This window comes from Delphinapterus leucas, chromosome 1 (assembly GCF_059928025.1).
Source record: "Delphinapterus leucas isolate spDelLeu-1000000601 "Yukka" chromosome 1, BTC_Dleu_Yukka2, whole genome shotgun sequence".
NCBI lineage: Eukaryota > Metazoa > Chordata > Mammalia > Artiodactyla > Monodontidae > Delphinapterus > Delphinapterus leucas.
The window spans coordinates 42069573-42089375 of NC_143129.1; the positions used below are offsets into that span (position 1 = coordinate 42069573).

At 38.1% G+C, this 19803-nt stretch overlaps 1 protein-coding gene and 1 pseudogene across 16 annotated transcripts in view; one reads left to right on the forward strand and one right to left on the reverse strand.

The window, feature by feature from the left end:
• The first annotated feature begins 1424 nt into the window (after positions 1-1424).
• CD55 (CD55 molecule (Cromer blood group)) overlaps positions 1425-19803 on the forward strand; it is a 32762-nt gene continuing 14383 nt past the window's right edge. For 8 of the 16 annotated variants that reach the window (XR_016392680.1, XR_016392681.1, XR_002647371.2 and 5 more), the window contains exons 1-8: positions 1503-1627; positions 2034-2629; positions 4043-4234; positions 4626-4725; positions 6678-6763; positions 10798-10986; positions 14735-15418; positions 18963-18983. Coding sequence is in view for 11 of the 16 variants with exons in the window: in XM_089908984.1 (XP_089765110.1) it covers positions 2329-2629; positions 4043-4234; positions 4626-4725; positions 6678-6763; positions 10798-10986; positions 14735-15418; positions 18963-18983 (1573 nt within the window). In the remaining 5 variants the exon portion in view is untranslated. Of the gene's footprint in view, positions 1628-2033; positions 2630-4042; positions 4235-4625; positions 4726-6677; positions 6764-10797; positions 10987-14734; positions 15419-18962; positions 18984-19803 lie in introns of all 16 variants that reach the window. The other 8 variants (XR_016392671.1, XR_016392672.1, XM_089908955.1 and 5 more) reach the window with 6 other exon arrangements.
• Positions 5721-6995, reverse strand: LOC115803091 (DNA-directed RNA polymerase II subunit RPB11-a pseudogene; annotated as a pseudogene).

Below are 19803 nucleotides of genomic sequence, written 5' to 3' on the forward strand. Positions count from 1 at the left end.
AGGTCATGAAAGCCTATAGGAGTTCCTTTCCTGGAATCTGTACAGGACTGGAACGCACTGGGTGACACAAGGTTCCATTCAGTACAGTAAGCATGAGTTAGAGAAAATGCTGTTGTCAAAACTGTTGTTTTCCTCCTTATAAAGCTCATACAAACCAATAAAGAGTGATCAGAAAGCATTTTGGAAAGGATAGGGGGCATGGATTCCACAGCTGGTCTGTGGAACAAGGCATAATTCCAAGTCAGGGATTCCATTTAATTAGGTAAAGTGTTTGAGGGCATAAGAAACCTAGGCTAGGACTCTGCTAACCAGATCAGGTAAATTACTTAAGGGAAACATGTACTTTGAGTTACTCTCCTTGAAGATGAGTAAGTGGCCTTCTCATCAGTGTCCTTTAGTGGTTTTGACAGAGACAGTCCTGGGCTGGGTGGATCTTCACTCTGACCAGCACCATATAGCTCTGTGGTTCTCAACCTGGCTGCAAAGTAGAATTACCTGGAGCGCTTTAAATAATCCTGATGCCTGGTCCTATCTCCAGAGATTGTAATTTAACTTGTCAGGTGTAGTTTGAACATCTGGAATTTAAAAACACCCCCCGCCCCCGACAAACCCCATGCGATTCTAAGGTGTGGCCAGCCTGGCAAACCCCTGACATATACTTAAGGTCTTCTAACAAACCTTCCTCTTAAAATCCACCATACTACCATTTAGCTTTCTGGCGCTCAGTTTTTGTTTTGTCATCTTTCTCCCGGCCCGACACACATGCATACTCCACAGGATGGTGATTTTCTATCTGCAGTCACACTACAATAATCCCTAAGTTGAATTCAAGAGGTGTCCTTGGTATATAAGGAAAACCCTGGAGACGAAAGCGATTCTCATGCAAACACGGTAAAAACAATGTTCACTCCCTGTTGTGTTTCTTGACCTGTTTTCTGGGGTGGTTTCCCACTTGCTATTTTCATATTACAGAGTTTCCTAGGAGACAACACACTGTGGTTTTTATTCTCCCATCCTCTTGTTGGCATTTGACAGACCTCCTAGTTGAAGACACCACGTCACTGGGTGGGCCCTATTTCTCAGCTCCGGGAGCAAAGCCTGCGCCACTTAACCATTCCGCTCTCTCTTCAGTTCCCCCATTATTTTGTTTACTTAAGAAAGCAAATATTTACATTTCCACTTGGCGACTCATTGCAGCCCCCCCGCCCCCCCGCCCGCCCCACCAGCGTCCAGCGCCGGAGAGCTCCTCTCCTTGCCCAGGATCCCTCTTTCCTCTGCTTGGGTCCCCAGAGGCCAGTGACGATGGAGCCCCCGCCCTTACCCAGCCCAGCACCTGGTGTGAGCAAAGCCCTTCTCCACCCATCTCTTTTGGAGATTCAGAGCCCTGGCCCCGCCCAAGGCACTAATTTAACTCGAATTGCAGAACTACCGGGCGCTGCTCCTACTTCCAGCTCCTGGCTCGAGCCTGCTTGGTCTTAACCTCAGAGACCGCGGAGTCCCAACGCCGGATCCCCGTCCCCGCTCGCCATGAGTCCCGCGCGGCGGAGCGCCCCAGTTGTGCTGCGCCTACTGGGCGGGCTGGCCCCGCCGCTGCTGCTGCTGCTCCTGCGTCCTCCGGCTGCGTCGGGTGAGTGGGGGGGTCGGGGACCCCCCAGGGACCCCCCACCCCACCCCTCAGGCTAAACCTTTAGTCAGTGTGGGAGGGGCAGGGCCCGTCTCTACAACAACCGGAAAGTCGGCGGACCAGGGTCGCTGAGGAATGTCGGCATCCCTAATTGTTCCCGTAATCCTCTACCTCTATCAGCGCTCCTACTGGCACGATCCCTGGGGACGGTAAGAGGCTCTCCGCTGCTAGCCGGCAGTTAGGAAGCTTGCTGTGCTGGACCCCAGCTGGCAGGGTTTTAGGAGTGAGGCGTGGAGGGTACAGGGAGCAAACACCCGGAAGCCAAAAGGTAGGGCTCGAATAGAGTGAATCCTCAGCATCTCCTCAAGGGTGGAAGGCCAAATAGTTGACCACTCTCACCTCTCAACAGGGTCCAGTCGTGTACAGACGTGGCGCTACAAGTTTGCGCGTCATCTCCTCCAGGTGTAACGTTCCAAGGGGGCGTCTGTCTTTATTGTGTGCCTAGCAACAGTATGTATGTGAAAGTCTAAAGCACTATATATATATATTATATGTACATATGTGTATATATATATATGTGTGTGTATATATATATATGTATATATTAGATAACGAAGGGCAGGAATTTATTTTCGACTATTTTAGTTTTGAATTAACTGACTCAGGAAGCCTAGCAAGTTCTCGGTTTGTCAGCTGAGCATTGGATGGGAATGTTATGTGGGCATAGAAAGCCATTGCTGCTTCCCTTATTCGTCTTGGGAAAGGAATGCTGCAATGAATTGAAAAGTTGTATTTCCTTCAGTTCTGTTTTTTCCTCCCTAGGTGACTGCAGCCTTCCCCCAGATGTACCTAATGCCCAACCAGCTTTGGGAGCTCTTACAAGTTTTCCCAAACAAAGCACAGTAACATACAAATGCAACGAAGGCTTTGTAAAAGTTCCTGGCAAGGCAGACTCAGTGGTCTGTCTGAATAATAAATGGTCAGAGGTTGCAGAATTTTGTAATCGTAAGTTTTTCATTTCATTTTAGAAAAGTTATGGGAATGGAATGTTTCTTAAGTTTAATTTTATCCCTGTTTGGAGTGACTGGTAATAGATAGTTTTCTAGCATTATTAATCGCCAGGGTATACCTGTTGGCACTTCACAATCTAGCTAATTGACGGCATTGCTTTCTGGAATAGGTCCTGCCCTTCGTTAACGGTTTTTTTTTTCCCCCCTTAACACTGTAACTCTTGAACTGAGTAATAGCAAAAATAAACAATAGGTACTGTCTAGGGAGTAAATTATATATAACTACATTTGGCAATTACCTTGAGACACATAACAGAAATCCTCTGTTTTCTTAAATTTCATTTTGTAAAGTAGGACTTACCCAATACAACTCTGTAGTGATATTTTTAAAAATTCTCAATTTTTATCTCAAAATCTATCATTATAGGCACAGCCCTAGATTAGCTTTGACGTATACAAGTAAAGATAAAGGTAAGACTTGATTCCTGCCTTTGAACAACTTGGAGCAATGGAAGCTACAGTAAAGATAGAAACTGCCACAAGTATTTTCTGAAATCAGGTGTGAGATCAGCTTTAACTTTTTATCTATCCATGATACAAGGCAGGAGGTTGAAGTACATAAGTCTTTGCACATGTATCATGTTTTAGAGTTTATAACTCTTCTGCATATAGTACTTCATCTAATCCTTCCAACAACTCCCTGAGCTTAGTTAGGGACTTATCCACATTTTACAGTTGAGAAAGCAGCCCCCAGTTAAACAATTTCCTTGAGATCAGGAGCTCCCTTATGCAGGAGAGCCAGGGTGGAAACCTGAGTCTTTTGACTATAAATCCAGTGCCCTTTCCACTATACCGGGCCACTATAAATTCACATTTGCCTGGATGTTTACAGTTTGTAAATACTTTTAGGTCCACCATTGGCTCATCTGATCCTTGTCCCCATAGGTTGTTCTGAGGATTAAATGAGTTTATATGTGTAAAACATTTAGAAGCACTCAATAAATATTAACTATTATTAACTATTATCGTTGTCCAGGACACTAGCCCAGGGATCTGGAAATACCAGTTATCATCTACCCCTGTGCTACATGGGGCAGGATAAGGGAACTGGCATTGAGTCAGTTCCAGAACTATGCCAGGCAACTTAAATGAGTTATATTTTCTAAATTGTGGGCATAGTGACTTCTATGTGCCAAATCTACTTCACAGGCCTCTAGTAACTAGGAAATGAAAATGTATATGTGAATATGCTTGATACACTGTCAGTGCCATAGTGACATTAATATAAATACCAAATATGTACAAAGAAGTATAGAAAAAGGAGTGATATAGGACCAGATAATTAAACATAGGTTATAAAATAAAGTGATATTAATTTTTTTGTTGTTGCTTTTGTTAATACTTTTAGGTAGCTGTGATGTTCCAACCAGGCTACTTTTTGCATCTCTCAAAAAGTCTTATACCAAACAGAATTATTTCCCAGAAGGTTCCACTGTAGAATATGATTGCCGTTTGGGCTACATAAGGGACCATTCTCTCTCAGGAAAACTAACTTGCCTTCAGAATTTTATGTGGTCCAAACCTGATGAATTTTGTAAAAGTGAGTATAATTTTTAAAGAGTATTCTTAATCATATGGTGTTTGGGGAAAATAGTGTTTCTTCCTTCACTCATAGTGGAAGTCTATGTGTACATGTTATTATTTAGAATGATTCTTAAATGAACCATTGGAGCCATTTTATTTTAAATTAGGGAAACTAAATACCTGTGAGCTAGAAATATTACTTTACTCACTGATTTCTCATTTAATTAGTTTAAGGTTACCTAAAATCAAATAGTGTATAGTCTAAATATGTTGCTTTCTTGAAACTGATAAAATGAAGGTACGATTTAAATAGTCTAAGGATAAGTAATATCAATGGTTCAGATGATGAATTTGCATAGATGTGCCTGATAATTTAATTTAAAAAATCAATTTGTATTCTCTTCTAGAAAAATCATGTGCTAACCCTAGAGAAATAAAAAATGGTTATGTCAGTATAACACATGACCTATTATTTGGATCGCCCATCCATTTTTCATGTAATACAGGGTAAGTTTGGGTATATGAAACACTATATTTAACAAATGGAAAAACAAATTAGGATTTAAGATGGAAGCTTTTAGATTTGTAGCCAGTGTTTACAAGCTAGTAGCAATAAAACCACCCCTCTATTCAAAGATCCTTTATCATGAACTCATCACAGTCAAATTTAGTAAAATGGGGCAAGAAAGGAAGATTTCTTATACTACCACCAAAATCCTCTCAATGGTTAGATTTCAGTACATATGTGATTCATTATAAAATTTTAAGTGTGATATGTATAGGAAAATACTTGTGACAAGTTGATGATCCTTGGAGAAATTAAATCCTTTCAGTGTTAAATATGAAACCATTCTTTACCTAAATAATGAATTTGCATTTGTTTTTTCTATATACGAACAATCTGTTATAAAATATCATGGGTTAAAAACAATTATTCCTCGTGTGAAAATATCATTCTGACCTAAGATCTTTTATAAGTTCTCTATGCAGGGAAAAGGAACTTACTCACTGAGTATTGTCAGTGTCTCAGGTGCTGCTAAAAGCTTTATGCTCATTCTCTCAGTTTATATCTGCAAATTGAATTACGATATTTTATTCTGTGTGTGTATCCCTGTTCTTTATAAAACTATCATTATCACTTGTCTCCTGTACTAAACATAGATGTTTGGATCACTAATATCATTAACATTAAATCTGGGGGCACTTTGAACCCTTTAAATAGAAGTACATTCTATTATTCTATGGTGTCTGTAGTGATCTTTTAGAACTCAGAAATATAAAATATTTAAGCATCTGTATCTTTTAAAAATGTTTTAAAACACTTTACTATTTTCTAACATGTGCCCTACCCAAATCAAAAATATTTTGCCTGTCTTATACTTTTTTTTTCTTTTTTTCTTTTTTTCGGTGAATATTTTTATTAAACTCTACTATGTAAGAGAAGCCTGGGGAGAGCTGCTGGGAGGCAGGCCTGGCAGCTGAGGCTTCTAGAGCAGAGACTCCTGGAAGCACATGGGTTTTCAGTTTCCTTCTGCTTGAGACGCTGCCTGGCAGCCCCAGGTTCCCAGGTTTTGTCCAGAATGAGTTTGTTCCTGCCACCTCCTCAGACAGAAATCTGGGTCTCTGGACCAGTCCTGAAAGGAGGTCCCTGAGTGGCTTTGGAACAGGTCCGCAACCTCCACTGAACTGATGGTCCATTTGCTTTGAAGTCACAGCTGGGTCTTTTCCTGCCACATTTTATTAGGAAGATAAAACTATGTACAGGACACATCAGTGTCGGGGGTGAGGGGCTCACTGGAATTTCTGCAAGCAGGCCCACGGCTGGAAGAAGTTCTCTTGTCCACCTGGTGCCTGGAAAAGGGCCGGGTGCGGCCCAGTACTCAATTCCTTCTTGCTTGTCATTGATGGCCACCCAGAATCGCTCTTCCAGCAGGGAGAGCTCACTAACGAGGCCTGTGATGGCATTGGTGAAGGCCTCCTGGGGGCTGTAGTCCCTCTGCATGCAGATGACGATCTTGTGTTCCAAGGTGGGGGGAGGGGTGTGCTTTGTAGCCAGCAAACAGCCCCTGTGGGTCCTTCAGCAGCTGCGAGTCCTAGAGCTGTTTCCTAGAGTGGTCTTCCTTGTTGATGGTGAACAAACAGGCATTGGGTACCTTGGTGTCCTTGTTAATGGTGATATTCTTTTTGCCCTCAAAGAGCGAGAAGGACTCGAAGGTGGGAGGGGCGTTCATCCTAGCGTCGCAGCCGCCTCCAAAGCCGCCCTTTTTTATTCTTTAATGTCACCCTTTTAGATATAATTTTTTCTTTTCCTTTAAACTGCCACATGGACTTTTATCAACCATTGTTTTGTCTCTATCTACTGGTGTCATAAATATTTTAAGATGATATTCTGGAGAATTTAAGGGAAGTCAAGTATGTGTGAATGGAACTTAACTTTTTTTCTTCCCTCATTGTTTTAGGTACAAATTAGTTGGTGCAACTTCTAGTTACTGTTCTCTTGCGGGAAATACTGTTGAGTGGAGTGATCCGTTTCCAGAATGCCAAGGTAAGACTGAAAAATTCTAAGCACTCAGGTGTGGGACTGAATAATTAATAATAAATTGCTTTCTGCTCTTTAAGAATAACCCACAGTATGTATCTGTAGTACCCTCACCTTCCAATGTGTGTGTGTTTTATGTAATTTAAAGATCTCTATTAGTAATGCTTCTTAATTTATTAACTGTGCGGATAAAGGATTAAAAACAAACTAAGGTTTATATTGTTCTTGGTCATCTTACCATTCCTTCTAAGAGTCAAGTAAAATAGATATGGGTTTTTTTCCCCCATAATTTTTAATTTTATGGATTAAAATGCTATTGATCAGAGGGTCTGTATGACTTGATCCTGTATGCCAAAATAAGTGGCAAAAGAAAGCATTTAACCCAGATTTCTTGATTTCAAACCCATAAGTCTTCTAACGCCGTGTTACCTATGTGTTCCTTTAAGGATTATTAACTGAGGTAGTTATGTAGAAGTGTTTTAAAGTGTGGTATATTGTTTTATCATTAGAGAAATAACCTTACATAATAAAGAAGTATGGTTTCTGCACTTGAAAATCTTATCTTCTCAAGGGGGGAATAGGACGCAGAGATAATTTCCTAAATGGGTGTATCAAGTTAAATGTATGTGCATTAGAGACATATGTCCCCTGAAAATTGAGAGGAATAAATATATGTAATATTCTAAAAAGTAGGCTTTAGTTCTCTCATTGTCATTAAAATTATTGCTAAGTGCAAGTTTTGGGGGTTTTTAGGAGCAGGAGACTAGAGTAGATGCAGTGTAATTTATCAAGCATTTATTGACTGACACTCTATGGTAGGGAATGTGTGGGGTCAACTGATATGAAGACAAATAAAATGAAGCCTTGCCAACCAGGAGTTTACTCCAGCCACACCCATCTGGCACCCTGCCCTCCCATAGCTACTATTTCTCCCTTTTCCTCATTATTATTTTCAAATATCCATCATTACTACCCACCATCACCTTTCCTATTTCCACCATCCAGTAAGGGATGCTGTAAATGATACTGAACCAAATATGGAAAGCAAGCAGGGGCTGGACCATATCTTTTTCTAACACAGGCAACAACTTGTCACAAAGCCTGAACATGTGGTTTCCCAGTTGAGGCCAATATCTTTACAAGCAATTGCTGTCACGAGTGTCACAAATGTGGACACCAAGCACGTATTCCAGCATAGTAGAGCTTTTGCACTGCAAACCCACTCTCTTTTCATGCTTGCCCGCGGCTAGGACAGGTCCTACTCTCTGTCTGGTATCTTCAACTCTGTGGTGAACATCCTGATGTTCATATTTTCCTCTTTGATTCTTTTATCTGTCTCTGCAACTCAGCAAGCACTGACATCTGAACCCTGCAGGAAAGAGCCCTTTTTCCTCAGCAACCCCAGTGTCTTCAATTATCCCTATTAAAGCCCTACTTCTCCTAGGGTTGATTTTCCACATAACTTTCCTGTTTTGACAGTACCAAAAACATCAAGTGGAAAGTATAAATTCTTAAGCAATGAGCTGTTTTACCTCAAGTATGCAGCCCTGGCCTCTATCAACACATAAGACAGCATTGATGTCCATGTGTGGATGTGGATATGGAGGTGTGGATATACAGAACGAATGAACAATGGGCATATTCAAAAATTATCCTTGGTTATAAATCAATCAAGAGTGATAGTTGTTCACCTCTGAACAAAGCCTCAGTATCAGAAAGATCTGTTTTCCTCTCTCTCTGCCAATATTTTCTTTTTCAAAAATAATTTTAGTAGACTGCTAGTACATGCTAGCCTGGAATCAATCCCTGCTATATAATATCTGTCGTCCCAGGCCCCTCTCTTTATCTTCTCACTTCTAATCACTAAATCATTTTCCTTTACTCCTTAATCTATTTCTCAAACCTGTCTTTTTTTTTTTTTGCGGTACGCGGGCCTCTCACTGTTGTGGCCTCTCCCATTGTGGAGCACAGGCCTCTGGACGCACAGGTTCAGCGGCCATGGCTCACGGGCCCAGCCGCTCCACAGCATGTGGGATCTTCCCGGACCGGGACATGAACCCATGTCCCCTGCATCGGCAGGCAGACTCTCAACCACTGCGCCACCAGGGAAGTCCTCAAACTTGTCTTTTATCTTCCACCTATAACACTTTTAATACAGTTTATTATCCCTTGTCTGGACTATTGCAATAAGGGCCACGCCTAACATTTTCAGGATCCAGGACAAGGGTATAAATGGAAGTCGCTTGGCCTAAGACACAGACTTTCTCAAGTCAGCGCCCCCTTCTTGCACTGTGAGGGGTCTCTGATGCGTGTAAATGGATAGCTCAGCCTACACACCCAAGTCACGTCCCCTGTAACCCTTATCCCTACTCCATTGAACTTTGGCCTAAAGGTGAACACATCCACATTATAGACCATCCTCAAGAATATGGACCAGGCGAAGACTTGAAAGGGGTGTTGGCACAGGGAGTTCTGGCTGCCAGTTCCTGGAGCATGATTTAGAATGGGGTGGGGGAGGAGCTCTCATTGAACATACCCCCTCAGCCCTGCAGATTCCCCATCTAGTAGAGAGAGGCACAGCCAGAGGAGGGCCAGAGCATGGCCTTTTAAGCTGTGGGAGTTAAGGCAGGAGTCCCATTTGCTCGAGTTCAAAAGTGATACTGATTGCAGTGGCCTCCAGCCTCCATTCTTACACTCCATTAATGTTTCATCTATACTCTACCTAGTGATTCATCTAAAACACGAATGTGACTTGTCTCTTTCCTTCTTAAAGCTTATTAGTGTCTCCTCATTGTGTACAAAGTCTAAACTCCTCCATACAGTGTTCAAGGCTAGACATGGTCTACCTGCTTCTCCATGCTTATGTCTTGCCCTCATCCTTTGCAAACTTCTGTAGTTGTCCAGATACCTCAGACTTCTTCATGCCCTCCCATCATTCCTTGTGACACTGCCTCTGCCTGGAATGTCCTTCAGCCCCTTTTTTGCTTAGTTTTTTTTTTTTTTTTTCTCTTAAGGGTCTGCTCTTGTAGTTCTCCTAGAAGCTTTCCCTGACCCCCCAGGCTGGTTAACTGTCCCTCTTCTCTCTTTCCACACCACTGTGCATGCTTTTGTGATAATCCTCACCATTTTGTATTGAAATGATCTCTTTGAATGTCTTTTTCCACTGTATTTTAAGACAGAGGAACTGTACCTTATTCGGTTTTTCGCTTCTATTTATAGAACAATGCCCGGTATGTATTAGGTGCTCAGAAAATGTTGGAACTGAACTGATGGTAATATGTGTTGTCATCGCCCACCCAGCCCAGTGTAAATCAGATTAACTTGTTCTTGTTCCTTGCTTTGATCAATGGCCTAAAAGTAATTCGTAAATTGCTAGTATTCTCTGGGTACTTAAGAGTATTTGTGTAATATAATTTGATGTTCACATGTGATCACATTGCTTTCCTGCTTAAAAAAAAAAAAAAAGAGAGAGAAAGAAAGAAAGAAAAACAACTTCATGGCTCCAGAGAATGTGGAACCATTGAATTTTTTATCAGGGCAACTGCGAGGGAGAGGCTTCTTTTTATAATATAACAAGCAATACTCTGCTTGTATTTGTCTTACAAATTCAGCTGCTCAGTAAGATTTACTTTAAATAAAAGGCCAAGAGTTAACACATGCTTAAAAAATTTTTACCCTGAAAGTCAAAGTCTAATCCTGACATTTAAAATCTTTTGCTCTATCCAAAATTCCTGTTTCCCAAACTTGCCACTTAACATTCCCAACTCCTTTCATTTGGCATCTTTTCTCCTTGGAATGAAAAGCAGAGCCCTCTTCTCTGCTTTAAGAAGAAGGGTACATCTTAGGTTTAAACTCAAGTCCATTTACTCCCTAAATGGAAATCTCTGCCCTGCTTCATCTCACTTCTGAGATGAAATGCTTAATTTAGAAGAATAAGTTTTTTTCTGTAAATAAAATCTTTAACAAATTTTAGTCTTACTTGTTTATAAAAATACTTTGCCAGTTTAATTAATTTAAAATATGTTGGAATTTTTTTAAAGAAATTTTATGTCCAGAACCACCAGAAATTGACCATGGAATGATTGAAAAGAAACAAAACAGTTACGCATATAGACAATCTGTAACATATAAATGTATGAAAGGCTTCGCCCTGCATGGAGAGAGCTCTATCAATTGTACTGTAAGAGATGACCAAGGAGAGTGGAGTGGCCCCCCACCTGAATGCAAAGGTAATCAGTTTGCAGAGTTATATTTCTGATTTATTCTTGCTTTTAGGTCGATATATGGGCATCTGAGAATCTATGAACTCCCTGAGAAATGAATGTAAAATGTTGTACATATGCGTATTTGCATCTTTCTGGGTGATACAGTTTTTCATCAGAATCTACAAGGGGTCTATGACTTCCAAAAAGGACGAACCACTGATGTGGAGAACATATGGTAACATATAAATAAATAAATACACACATGACCTTTATGAATACACACACACACACACACACACACACACACACACGTACACATACACATTATATGTCTCATGTTTTTAGTGAATTAGCTTAAATTTGCTGTTTCTTACCATGTTACTTTCAGTAAGTCAATATAGATATCTCTTTGTTTATACAAAGAGTGTATAAAGTGGTTTATTTTATTTAATTGGGAGAGAATCTTAGATTGAACTAAGGGATCTAGATAATGATTATATATGTTGTGACAACGAAGAGAAACTCTTGCCTACTTGTTGACTTCATTGAATTATATTATATTTGTTTTCTGCCTCCAGAATTTCTCTCTTATTGAGAATGCTCTCTTCTTCATCTTTCTAGACCTCTTCTTCCCTCAGTGCTTTTTGATACTTAGGCTCTACTCTCAGAACCTTTAGAACTGCTTTTTAAGTATATTTTTGAAGAGATATTTAGAAGATCAATGAAGCTAGATTATAACATTGCACAGGACCAGGAGGTGGCATTTATTTAAGCAGTGTCATATTTGAATGCCAATATCATTCAAGCAAATACTACTTTTATAATTATACTTGAATTCTATTAGCATGAATTTTTAAATACTATTGCTTGTTAATAATAGTTTTTTCATATAAATGGTATACATAAATATAGTGAGGTAATATTAAAACCATGTCAATGATTGTATAAAATGAGAAGTAAAAGTCTCCTCCGATCTTACTCTCAGAAGTAGCCACTGTTTACAAATTTTTGTGTTTTATTCTAGAAAATAAATATACATACACATATTTCTTTTTTAAAATCATATTCATTGTATGGATATTTATTTAACCAGTCTCCTATTGAAGGGAATTTAGTTTTTGTTCTAGTTTTTTAAAAAATTATTTTACAAAAGGTGCTACAGTGTTATTGTATATCTGTTCATTGTACATGTATGCAAATACATTTTTTACAATAAATTCCTTGCAGTATAATTACTGTGTCAAAGGTATATGCATCTAAACTTTTGAAACATTAACAATATTGTTTCCAAAGAAACTGTACCAATTTACTGTCCCACCAATATTGTATTTTTGTTCTCTGCACCATTAATGAAAATGGTTATTAAGATATGGAGATGTGATAGTATAAGTGGTGAAAATTTCACTTAATTGTTGAATTCATTTAATTGTGAGTAAATTTTGATATTTTAAAATTTAGCCGTTTGATCCACTTCATATTTTCTTTCCCCTGTTTTATTAAATCATCAGTTATTTAGAGCTTACAACTCTATGGCAATGCCCAAGGAAGTCATGGCAGGCCAGTGCTCCCATAACAATGACTGCAAAACCTGAGTAGATTTTTTTTTTAATCATATTTTAAAGGCATAAGTTGTTCCCTCAGGGGAACAACTAGAGCTGAATGAACTAAAATTCCTGGGGGTAGGGAGTGAAGACAAACCATTCTGAGGCCCATCTGGGCTGAGGATCCATCTTGACACAGATAAAAGACCATTGCCAGGAAAGAGAGATTCTAGCAAAGCTTTCAATAGTTGTGGTGAGCTAGGAAAATGAACTGGAAACTGGAAGTCCTCAAATGCTGACCCAGTTTTTCCCAAGAGCCATTTGCTGATTTCTGGGAGTGCAGGTGAGACTGGGGAGCTAGACCTCAAGCTTCCAAAGTACAAAATGAGATCTCCCTGAACCTTATGGTATTTGGACAACAAACCCATCACAGGAAGAGGCTTGTATCAAGCATAGAGCCAGTGTCCTCCTTACGACATTTAAGCTCATTTTGAAGCTGTGTGGGGAAGGAGGCTATGTTGCTGGACTGGGACACTGCTGAAGGACAGACCTGGCTCTCCTGCAGTCTCTCGGGGCTGAGGAAACAAAGATCCACCAGGCTGTCAAATCAAAAACCCAGAAGGTCCACTTCCAAGGAGCAGAGACAAGAGCAGAAGTAGACTGAGTCTTACAGAATCAGTCCCTCATAGGCTGAGTCCCTCATAGGCTGAGGATGTGATCACTTCAAACCAATCTGCCTATCAGAAAAGGAGACCCTCCCTTTGGTGGATCATATCATCTGAATTGTATGGCATATAATAAAAAAAAATTAGATATGGAAAGAAGCAAGAAATTATAACCAAATTAGGAGAAATGAAAATCAAATTAAAAAGATCTGGATAATTGAGTCAGCAGACAAGGACTTTAAAATAAGTGTTTAATATATTTAAGATACTAACGGAAAAGATAAATAGAGAACTTCAACAGAGAATTGAAATCTATAAAAATGATGTAAAATAAACATTCTGCAATGGGAAAATATAATATCTGAAGTTAAGAGCACAATAGATAGGTTTAACAGTGATTTGGATGTAGCAGGAGACAGTATTGAGAGCTGGAAGAAAGGTTAATTAAAACTGAAGAACAAAGAGAAAAATGAATGTAAAATATAGATCAAATTTAAGAGACATTTGAGACATGTTAAACTCTTCTAACATATGATAAAAAAGAGGGGATAGAGAGAGAGAGAGCGAGGGAAGCAGAAGAAATACTCTAAGAGATAATGACTGAGAATTTTCCCAAACTGATGAAATACATCAACCAACAGATTCCAAAAGCTCTCAAGACTCTAAGCAGAATAAAACCAAAACCACTTCCAGCACCTCATAGCAAAACTTTGGCAACTTAAAGCAATGATAAAAGCACTAAGAGACATTGTTTTCAATTCTCATTTTACAAATGAGAAAACAAGCTTAGAGAAGTTGACAACAGTCTCTAGTATGTGGTCAAACAGGCTTAGGCACTGCTCAGTACTGCCTTATGATGGAGACTGCATAAGCAGCCCAAAATCAAACAGGCACTGAAGGCCTAAAATTTTAATGTTAGATTTGTGACTCTCAGAATAGGACCTTCACATAATTTGCACTTGAGATATTTATTATCTCACCTAAAATCCAAAGAGGAACTAAACTAACCTATGTAAAGTTGGTAACCAACATAAGAGGAGAAAAAGGGAGTTATTTTATTCTAATTGAATTTATTGCTTTAAAAAAGAAGTGAAACAAAACAAGTTCCCAAGGTCACTAACATGTCCTGAAAGCTTTGGAAAAAGTAACTATGTTGTGATTATCTTTGTTGGTTCAAGGTTGCATCCTGCTGTTCTTTGGTCTTGGCATGAGGTAAAGAAGACAATTTATGAGAAAAACTATCTTTATTTGGGGTGTGTCACTGAATGAGATCACTGCCAACTCTGACTTTGGTTTCCTTTTTCACATAGAAAACAGTTTTAAGAACCTCAACACTACTTGGGTGTAAATTCACTTTAGTTGCCTAAAGGTATAATTTATTTCAAAGCAAAGACAATATAACATTTTAGTTCTTTGGGAAATACATGAGAATACTTGGTTTCCTAAAAATCATATTTAGTTGTTTGTGAGGAAAGAGAAGAGTCATAGAGCAAACAATTGGTTCCTAAATTTTAACTTGGACAACATTATTTAGCTAATTTTTTAAATAACATTTTTCCTCCACAGAAACCTTTCAAATTTACAAAGTCACACCAGCAGTTCAGAAACCCACCAGAGTACATGTTCCAGCTACCAAAGCCCCATCATTTCCTCAGAAATCCACCACTGTAAAGGTTTCAGCTACAGAAGCCCCACCAACTCCTCAGAAACCCACGACTGTAAAAGTATCAGCTACAGAAACCCCACCAACTCCTCAGAAACCCACCACTGTAAAAGTTTCAGCTACAGAAGCCTCACCACCTCCTCAGAAACTCATCAAAATAAATTCTTCAGCTACAAAGTCCCCACTAGTTTCTCAGAAACCCACCACTGTAAATGTTCCAGCTACAGAAGTCTCATCAGCTCCTCAGAAACCTTCCACAGCAAATGATTCAGCCACAACAGCCCAAAATTCCCCCATATCAAACACTGTCTCTACAGCAGCTCAGAATCCCATCATGGCAAATGCTTCTGCATCACAGGCCACACCAACAACCCAAAGATTCACCGTGGCAAAATCTTCACTTACACAGAATCTTAGAGCAACACAAAAGTCCACTGCTGTACATACCCCAGTGATCAAGAGTCTCCATGCAACACAAAGATTGACCTCTGCTCATGTTACAGCAACAAGGAGTCCAGCTGTTCACAGGGCAACCGCACGTTTTCATGCAACAAGCACACCTAAAGGAGGAGGAAGCTCTACTTCAGGTCAGTTGACTACTCTGTTCAGGTTTCCAAGTATGGATTTTATGTGCTATGGTGGAAATTTCAAATTGATTGGGATTATAAAATTAAATAGTCTCTGGTTTATTGTAGCAGAGTTTCTTCATACTGATGTTCTGACTTTCTTCAGAGGCAGACTTGGATTGTGCTAGGGCACACCTTTAGGAAAGAAACATTTTGCAGTAATATAGAAAAATGTTGTGGCTCCATAAAAGCAATGCTAAATTAAGGTCAGTGAAGAAATTCTGTTTTTGATGTTAGCTTTAGGGAGTCACTGAATTCCTCAAGACCCCTCAAAGATTCAAATATGTATAATCCTTAAGGTTTATTTCTGGGTCTGATTCATTGACAGAGACCCATCCTTCAAGCATGCTAACGGAACTCTCCAGATTCCCTAGAGTTACTAATTTGGTAAAGCACCTTAATAGTATCTTCTAAGTAATTAAAAACAGAGTTCTTTGAAATAGTTCATATTAACTCTTTAAATGACAGTTTTCATGAAAGCAGAGTAAAATATGCTGTAGATTTCAGAAAAACCTGTTGAGTGAATGAAACCCCTCTTACTAATTAATGCTGTTTCAGACCACCCAGATGTCTTCTTGTTTTACAACTTGCTTAATGTATAGCTATATTAATAGACATTCTTGTTCTCTAATAGAGATATGTGTTTTTTGTTTGTTTGTTTGTTTAGTTTTTTTGGAAAATCTCAATAGGACTGAGCCAAGAGATAATTTTAAAAATTATTTTCATTTTTCATTGACGTCAACACACAGAAAACTGTGTGAAATATACATATAAGGCTTAATAACTTTTCTAAAGCAAATATTGGTATAACCACCACATATTTCAAGAAATAGAGCATCAGCAGCCCCTCAATTTCCAGATGCCCTGTTGATTCTGAACTCTATTCTCTGACTTCTCCAACCAGTGAGACTGTGGCTTTCTGCTCCCTGCACCAAGTGGCCTAGGGATTTCCCCCTGCAGCATCCATGCAAATCTCACTCCCTGCAGCTTAACCCCTGCCTGAGCTCTTCAGCTTTGATTAGTTTCTGTCTGAGTTAGTTCGCTCTTCCATGCCTTCAAATCATTGTTATTGTTGTTTTTAAAATATTTTGTCCAGATTTCGTAATTGCCATGATCAAGTTCATTTGGCCATTACCCAGAATCTTTAAGAACTTAAAACATTACAGGTATTATTGTTGAAATTTCCTTTGTATGTTTCTTTATTCCTTTAGGTAAAAGGCCAAATACCCACAAATACACAAACTCTCACTCCATTTAGTTCCCCTTTTTAAAAGGGGAACTTCAATTCCTGCCTTCTTAAAAAAAATTTTATTGAAGTATAGTTGATTTACAATGTTGTGTTAATTTCTTCTGTACAGCAAAGTGACTCAGTTTTATATATATATATATGTATATATATACATATACATATGTATGTTTTCTCATATTCTTTTCCATTATGGTTTGTCACAGAACCTGCCCGCTTTTGATCACTCTTCAGTGGCATCAGATAGTTGTGTTTTTTAGAATCGTGTTTTATACATTATGACCATACTTTCATAATGATTTCATACATTTAATAATGGTTATCTTGAGGCCTATTTTGCCATTACCTGAATATTTTTAGGAACTTAAACATTACAGATCTTACTGTTAATGTTTCCTTGCACATTTCCCTGCTCCCATTTCTCTTGCTCTAAGGCAATCACTGCAAGCTTCCTCTCTGTGTTTTTATTCTTATGCTACATGTATGTCACCATAAGTAGTATATATTATTGTTTTTAAAAAAATTTTATTTTATATTGGAGTATAGTTGATTTACAGTGTTGTGTTAGTTTCAGGTGTACAGCAAAGTGATTCAGTTATATATATATATATATCTATTCTTTTTCAGACTCTTTTCCCATATAGGTTATTATAGAGTACTGAGTAGAGTTCCCTGTGCTATACAGTAGGTCCTTGTTGATTATCTATTTTATATAATAGTAGTGTGTATATGTTAATCCCAACTTCCTAATTTATCCCTCCCCCCAACCTTTCCCCTTCGGTAACCATAAATTTTATGTTCTAAGTCTGTGAGTTTGTTTCTGTTTTGTAAATAAGTTCATTTGTATCATTTTTTTAGATTCCACATACAAGTGATATCATGCAATAGTTCTCTTTCTCTGTCTGATTTACTTCACTCAGTATGACAATCTCTAGGTCCATCCGTATTGCTGCAAATGGCATTATTTCATTCTTTTTTATGGCTGAGTAATATTCCATTATATATATGCACCACATCTTCTTTATCCATCCATCTTTTGATGGACATTTAGGTTGCTTGCATGTCTTGGCTGCAAATAGTGCTGCAGTGAACACTGGGGTGCATGTATCTTTTCGAATTAGAGTTTTCATCTTTTCTGGATCTATACCCAGAATTGCTGGATCATATGGTAACTCTGTTTTAGTTTTTTAAGGAACCTCCATACTGTTCTCCATAGTGGCTGTACCAATTTACATTCCCACCAACAGTGTAGAAGGGTTCCCTTTTCTCCACACCCTCTCCAGCATTTATCGTTTGTAGAATTTTTGATGATGGCCATTCTGACTGGTGTGAGGTAATACCTCATTGTGCAAGCTTCCTCTCTGTTTTTGTTCTTATGCTACATGTACGTCACCATAAGTAGTACATATTATTGTTTTGTATATTTTTTATAATTTAAACAGTATGCCATATATTTCATTACCTAACTTGACTTTTTGTGCTCAACATTGCTTTTGTGGCTTATATTGATATATTTAGACTCAGTTCATTAATTTTAACACATGTGGTTACTGACTTCTTAAAATTTTATGGCATCTCTGGGCCTAAAAGTTTTAGGTTGAATACATCCAATTTTTAATAGGGCAAGGCAAAGAGAAACAAGTTCCACCTTATGTAAATTTGTTATAGAGCTAAATTTGTTGAAATATTTTTTTCTGCAAGAATACAAGATAATTTAACAAATTTAACCTAAACCTAAGTCAATTATTATGATAAAAATGCAAACAAATATTTGGGATCAAATTTCTCTCGTATACAATTAATTTACCCTTTAAATATTATTTACTATTTTTGCTCTTATTGAAAAAATAATAGTAGCTACTACTTACTGAGTGTGTTCCATAGTGTCATGTACCATGCACCTTCCATTTGTTAGTATTAATCCTTACAATAACCTTGACTTGCCATCAAGTCATACAACCAAATTTACATGGTGTTTGTTTCAGTATTCAATAGCTCATTATCGTATTTTATGTTTATAGTGTTGACTCTGTTTAATAGAGATAGCACTGCTATATATGTTACTTGATTAAGTTAATAATGTATAATTGTTTTCATCAATTTATTTACAATTATTTCTTTTAGTTATGAAAATCTGAGTTACTTTTGAACTTTCACGTACTGTTGTTGATAAATTTATATATTTGTTAAATTGCTAGCAAATCAATGACTTTAAAATATTTTTAGTTTTGTAATTCTTTTCTTTTTTTTTTTCTTTAGTTGCTAGCATTATTGCATCGGGTAAGTGTGGCTCTCTGGCAGTTAACAGAATTTGTCCTCACTTTCGGATGTGTAATCTATGTTCCTGGAAAATTATATTGTCTTTTAAGTGTCTTAGGAATACTATTAAAATACAGTGTTTATGGATGCCAAAGAGAAAACAGGTAAATGCATTTTATCGATGTGTTTTGTACTACCATCAGGTGCTTGGTACGTTCCTAAGTATTCCCCACCATGTTCTTGTTCCAAGATAATTTTAGGACAACTTCAGATCATTTGGCCAATTGATCAAGTATTATTGTGTGCCTGTTGTCTCAATACATCTCATTCTAGTGGCTAAAGAACCACAAGAGGAGAGAGTTATCAATACAGTTTCTATCCTCAAGTATTTTATAATTAATCATAAACGACTCCTTGACCATTTCTGGATGTCTGTCTTATCCCAAGTAAAACGAAGAGTCTTACCTTTGGTTATATCCTCTTCATTTTCCCTTCCCTGTCAATGGTTTAAAGTTATCTTTAAAAAGTATTCTGTTTCTATAGGCATGAGGCCAAAAACATACCTGTGTTGCAGTTTCTTCTAGCATTTGGTCTAGTCCTTTTCTTGTTCGTAAATAAATTATTTGATGTTATGCATTAACAAGAAGATTAATAAACTCCTAAAGAAGATGGTAAAATAAATGTTTGTTAAGAAGCAATACAGCTAAATAGGCATATATTGATAAGTAATGTCTAATGGAAAACATTAAAAAATGAATTTTTTGATTTATGTGTTAATAAGCTGAAGTCTCCTATCTTATGCATGCATGAATTAGCCAAGGGACTATAAAACTGAAAGCAG